Source organism: Sinocyclocheilus grahami, unplaced genomic scaffold (assembly GCF_001515645.1).
Source record: "Sinocyclocheilus grahami isolate Dianchi unplaced genomic scaffold, SAMN03320097.WGS_v1.1 scaffold279.1, whole genome shotgun sequence".
NCBI lineage: Eukaryota > Metazoa > Chordata > Actinopteri > Cypriniformes > Cyprinidae > Sinocyclocheilus > Sinocyclocheilus grahami.
In genome coordinates, this window is record NW_015505458.1 from 1,082,451 (window position 1) to 1,089,000 (window position 6,550).

General features: G+C 36.7%; 1 protein-coding gene across 1 annotated transcript; it reads left to right on the forward strand.

Moving 5' to 3' along the window:
• Positions 1 to 1,313: 1,313 nt before the first annotated feature.
• Positions 1,314 to 2,159, forward strand: LOC107600172 (nucleolin-like). The gene has a single exon (XM_016291997.1). It carries the CDS (start codon positions 1,314 to 1,316, stop codon positions 1,737 to 1,739), a length of 426 nt encoding a protein of 141 aa, XP_016147483.1. The 3' UTR covers positions 1,740 to 2,159.
• The last annotated feature ends 4,391 nt before the right edge of the window (positions 2,160 to 6,550 follow it).

Here is a 6,550-nt window from a genome sequence, read left to right on the forward strand (position 1 = left end):
CCTAGATAAACAAACACTCATCTGCTTATGCATGTTCATAAAATTACATTTATATGGGGCAATGTGTTGAATTGTACCTGCACTGAAAAATATAGACTTTCGCTGCTCCGTAATAGAACAATGGAGCAATTTACTGAGTTTATGATATAATCTTCATTGTTTTGGTAGCTGTGCAGCTGTAATTGTGGAATATTTCATCTGGTTAATTAGAGTGTGAGGAACACAAGCGAACTGTGGATGGTGCATTGTAAGGGCCCATCTGAGCGGGGCTCTGCAGTGCTGGATGTTGGGGATTGTGTGGACACAGCCTGTGGGAGTAGCAGCTGATTAGTGCAGGAAGTGCAGCCAGCAGCCGCCCGGGTTAATGAGAGGAGATAAATTAACAGGCCAGGCGTAAATCAGCTTTATTGAACAAACTCCCGCCATTACAAAGGATTTGTTTTGCAATAACTTCCCCAAGATGAGTCAAGTGAGCAAGTCTGGGATGCTGGTGATTGAGTCCAAGCAAATGTTTTCGATTCATTGTTAAGATGAGTCGATGATAGGGTTGCCTCGATACCAAAATTTTGTCTTCAGCATGATACAAGCCTCTGGTTCATTGTATTCAGTGTGCAAAATTGATATCTTAGGCAACAAATAAAGAGCATCTATGTCTGGTGAAAAAAAAAAAAAAGAATGCAATGTTTGCAGTTTATTTTTAAGGAAAAAAATAATAATTAGGCGTCTAAATCTGCACACACTAATTAAATACAACTTTCTCCATGCTTATGCACCCCAACTGTTGTTGTTTGATTGTCATCTCATAAATTACAAACTATGATATCTCATACTTGTTAGGCTTTGGATGATAATTTAGTTCTCCCATACAAAGGGTGCAGATGACTTGGCCTTTGTTGAACAGCCCATCTGGGTTTATATAATAAATGGATTATAGTAACAGGCATATTGTCATACTATTTATAATGTGCATAACTTATACGCTTCATGCAGCCTTCTGTGCTGAACAGCAGCACATTGTTTTCCCAGTCAGGTACTGAAATTGGCAAACTCATGATACTGTTTTTAGAAGAGCTGAGAATTAATACAGATTTCCACATTCGATTTCTAATCACAAGCTCTCAATTCAATTAATCTGGGCCTATTTCAGTTATGTCCATTTTGATTACATTCTAAAAAATGCTGGGTTAAAAAAAATGACCATTGCTGGGTTATATGTTTGCCCAGTGCTGGGTAAATATTGCACAGAACACTTTCTGGGTTATGTATCATCTTGCTGGGTTTTGAAGCTTAGATCATTTTAAATAGTAATAGTAATGGACTCTAAAAGCTCTGCCATATATATATATATAAAGGCAAAGGAGGAATCTGAAGAGGATGAGGATGATAATGACGACGACGAAGAAGATGATGATGATGATGATAAAGAAACCCCGGTCACTCAAGCAAAAAGGAAAGCTGAGACCAAAAAAGAGAAGGGAACGCCGCCGGCTAAGAAAGTTAAAACTGATGGTGAAGGTTTTAGTCTCTACTTGGGCAATTTAAACCACAATAAAGACTTTGATGAAATCAAGTCCGCTATTGCAAAGTTCTTCTCAAAGGAAGGCCTTGAAATTCAGGACGTCCGAATTGGCGGGACCAAGAAATTTGGCTACGTTGACTTCGCGTCAGAGGAAGAGCAGCAGAAGGCTTTGGGGCTCAATGGCAAGAAGCTGATGGGCCAACCGGTGAAACTCGACTAAGCCAGAAGCAAAGAAAACTCCCAGGAAAACAAAAAAGAGAGAGATTCACGCACTTTGTTCGTAAAGAGCCTGCCGTACTCCTTAATGCAGGAGGAACTGAGGGAAATCTTTGACCAGGCTGTTGATATCAGGATACCGATGGGCGACAGCGGTTCTAGCAGAGGAATCGCCTACCTCGAGTTCAAGTCGGAGGCAATCGCCAAGAAGGCAATGGAGGAGGCGCAAGGGTCAGATGTTCAGGGCCAGTCTATCATCATAGACTTCACAGGAGAAAAGAGTCAGAAGGGTGGCAGAGCTGTTGCAAGCAAAGTACTGGTTGTAAACAACCTAGCGTTCACTGCGAATGAAGACTCCCTCCAGAGTGTGTTTGCAAAGGCCGTGTCCATCAGAGTACCACAGAACAACGGCAGACCAAAGGGAGAAAATGTAAGGGGGTCTGAATACTTTCCATACCCACTGTATATATATATATATATATATACACACACACACACATGTTATCCTAATTTGCTGCATATTAATAGTTGGTAAGGTAGTTGTTAAGGGATCTAAAATATGGTCATGCAGAATAAGGCATTACAATGTGCTTTAAAAGTACTTATAAACAGCCAATATGCTAGTAATATGCATGCTAGCACATGGGTAAAAATAAAATAAAAATAAAATGACCCAACAGACTGAACTGAATTAAATAAGCCAACATTTTTTAGAGGGTATCAAAGAAAAAAGAAGAAAAAAACACTTAGCCAATGATGAGAAGTTATTTTATTAAACTATTATATTTTATTAAATAATCAATCACTGAAACTTGATGCTTATTCAGTAACCAAGTTCATTCATTAAAGGATCCATCATATGGTAACTCGTGAGTTTGTAATTCTTTTAGAATGATTCATGAAAAGGACCAGCTGACATGAGTCATTTGTTCTTGAGTGGAGCTGCACTGTTTGTGCTGTGTGATTTTGGATCAGGCCTGTTTGAACAGATTTGTATAAAAAGAGAGAATGACATTCAGTGGGACTGAAAGTGTATATAAGAGTGAAAGCTATTTGCGCTCGCTTAAAGAGGCACATGAATATCAGAACCCAGAATATGTTCTGATTCAGTTCTCTGATTGCCTCTTCAATAAAAAGTAATATTTGACCTTGTGAGCATTTTACAAACTCCCACGTCTCCACTTGTCATCTTCACTGACTCGGACAAGGTTCTCACTGTAATATTGATGAGTAAATATGTGTGTTATTGATCTAGGGCAGGCCCACTGACAGCAGACAGGGCTTTGGTATTCTGAACGGTGTCTTGTGCTGCGTTTGCTAATGCGTATACAGACGGGCTAATCAGGAATCAGACATTCGCTCCATGCAGGGTTATTTGTGTTAATGACATCTGTAAACTGTGCCTCTTGCTTCTTGGAGTATCAGCATCCTCGTCCGACTTAGATTTGTTCCCTCTCTGTGGCAAAAACAGCGGCGGGTAGCGCCAAACTAAATGGGCTGTAAATTATGAGGCGTCTGTCAGGTAATGACTGAGCTATGCGGGACATTCAACACAATTACAATTTGATATAGAGGAGTGGAGGGCCATGTCGACTCATTATTATGGGGCAGATATCTGCAGGTGTTGACACCACCCCATACACATAACTTGTCCCATGACCTCAACATGCCTGATTGACTGAGTTGGTGTGTAACAGTTTCAGATAGGTAGTTTCTGGGATCTTTGGGGTTTAATCAGGCCCTTGAGTTGTTCGTTTTGGTGACTATATTTAACAGTTCATAGCTGGATGAATTATTAAATGATGTGATGCTAACATTTAAATGTCAAAAAATGTTAACAAATGTGATGAGACCTATGTAAATACTCTTATTTTTGTATAAATAATGCTACTTCATATTTTTATACTCCAGTTTACTATATTTTATTAAAGTACAGTATTGTAAGGTAATTCAAAAGTAAACTATAAACTTTTTTTTTTTTAAGAAATTGTAAATGATTTTATTTAGCAAGGATGCAAATTGGTCAAACCTGACTGAAGACATCCATAATTTTACAAAAAAAATTATATTTCAAATAATTGCTGGTCTATTGAACATACTATTAATCCATGAATCACCATAACCACAAAAATCTTAAGTAACACAAATGTTTTCAACAGTTTTGTGGCACTGAAGACTAAAGTAATGAGCTTCTGAAAAAATTCCATCACATAAATTCCATTCAAAAATATATTAAAATATAAAACAGTTATTTTAGATTGTAATAATATTTCACAATATTTATGTTTTGCTGTATTTTTGGTTAGATAAATGCATGAGACTTTTTTTTTCTAAAACATACAAAATCTTTTAACATCATAACCCCAAAATTTTAAATGGTATTGTAGTTTAAGTAAGGCCCATTTACTATAGCATTTTTATCAAATTTTTTTACAGAGAGTGAAAGTGGGGAGAAGCTGGGTGAAGTTTAGGATCAGCAAATTGTTCACGCTTCCACATTTGAACGTTTGATAACCCCTAGGACACAGCCAACTCATTTTTAGGAATGAAGCACTGGATTTATTGTTCATCTAATCTCAGTGAACTGAGAATACAGCAGGAAAAGAGCAGATAATGGAGAAAACTGAGCTGATTGCTGCCTTAAATCATATATGATTATACAATCGATCATGTTCTCTGAAATAACAGCCAACGGATGAGTGAGAGGGAGCAGAGAAACTGCCCTCCTCAATTTAATGCCACAGTAAAGGTCATAACTCTCTTCTCCGTCACACAGCACAGGATATTAACATACCAGATCTGACTCATCGTGTGTTATGATCAGACTTCACAGGCGATCTCACTTCATTCCATAGACATAGATACTGCACTTAAAGTGTTGTACAACCTTGCTGTACTGTGAAATTAAAGGTATAATTCACCTGAGAGATGGTAATGTTATTATTTTCTTGTTCGTAAGGCATTCCAAGTTCTTTTTTTCTGTGAACACAAATGATAATTCTGAATAATCTTTACATTGTGTTTCAGTACAATGACCATAGGCTGTCAAGATCTAAAAATGATCAAAATAACACTGAAAGTGGTCCATATGACTCAAGCATCATTTTTCCAAGTCTTCTGAAGTCGTATTATAGATTTATGTAAGAAACAGATGAAAGATGTATTACGTCTTTTTGGAGTTTATTCACTAAAAAATCTTCCTCATTCACTATGACATGAGAGTGAATAAATGTTGACAAATTGTTCAGTTTTGTGTGAATTATACATTTATAAGCGCAGCAAAAGCTTTTGGGACCATTTATGCATCAATTAGATATGAAATGCAACTTAATCAGTTCAAAAGGGATAGTGATGATTTATGATCTCTTTTCTAATGTGCTTTAAGAGTCTGTATCTGCAATGGCCAACTCACAGTAGAATAATCACCCAATCAACTTTGCTTATAGGAATCCTCAGATCTGTTCATTGCTTCTGGAGTTCTTATGCTGATTTGTGGTTAAACATTGATCTGATTAGCTTTCGTTTGCGGTATGTTGTCACAGAGCCCATGCTGCTCTTAAATGAGTTCATCACACATTCACTGACAGAAGTGTGACAGAGAAAGACTAGTAGGGTTCCAATTTGAATCACTTTGCTGGTGTAGATAAATAGATATGTTGCCTTTTATAAATTTTAAATCGTTGCTTCTTGCTAAGCCCAAAATATTTTTTAATAAAAAAAAATAATAATAAATTCTTGGGAGAACTGTCACTTAAATAATTGGATTGTGGGTCCAAGTGCTTGGATTTAAATCAAACGGCACCTGCGGTGTGTTTACCTTTGCCGGATTTCCATGCTCCATAATCAGGAACAGCGCTGATGTCCGTTGCTATGCTGCAAGTTTATTTCAGCCCGACTCTCCCCTCCAGTGGTCACTGTTGAACCTCAGGCTATGAGCAAGCTTTGGAAAACAATGGATAAGAAGATATAATTAAATTAACCTTCTACCTCCATTGGGGAGTCCTGTTTGATGATGGACCGCCGCCTTGCATGTGCTTTTGTTTTGAAACAAGGAAACATTTAAAAGTTTAGTCCAAGTCTAGATGCTGTAGTTGCATTTTGAGGTAGCTTGATGTATAAAAGGACAACATCAGTCATCTTTGTTTATTTATCAGCAAAAGCAAAGCGCTTCATCTGGCAGTCAAATACTTTGCTGCACGCCAACATATAGCGCTATTGTGCTTCACAGCGTCCCGAGTTTGAGTCCCGACTGGCAGACCTTTCTCGATCACGATGATTTAAAAAAAAAATCTAATGTAAATTCATGTCCCAGTCACTTAGTTACATTACTTTAAAAATATATATATATATTTTTAGCCAATTTATTCTATTTTTTTTAGCTATGTATGTATATCATCAAGTGTCTTTAAACATTTTACATTTGTTCCAAAATAATAACTAAATTTAAACACTATTTTATTTCTTAACTTATTTTCAGCTATTCTTTTTAATAGTTAACTCCTACCTATTTTTGAATTTTTAGAATCATCAGTCATCTACGGTTGGTAAATATTGGTCACAGATGCAGAGATTTACTTTAAATTTCACCAAACTGATTACTTATGTAGCAAATCAGCTCATGGAAAATATGAATAATTAACCATAACTAGTTATAATTAACTATTCATATTTTAGATCCACTGTAGATATTTAGCTGACCACTCAGGGTCAACCGTCTTGTCAATTCTAAGAACGTTAATTTCCTGGTTAAAGGAAATAACTTTCTTACTGTACAATTCTATAAGTTTGTAACATAAATCTGCATGATTATTGACT

What these genes read in the sequence shown, in the direction of transcription:
- LOC107600172 (XM_016291997.1), top strand. Translation starts at nt 1,314, where the DNA reads ATGGACTCTAAAAGCTCTGCCATATATATATATATAAAGGCAAAGGAG.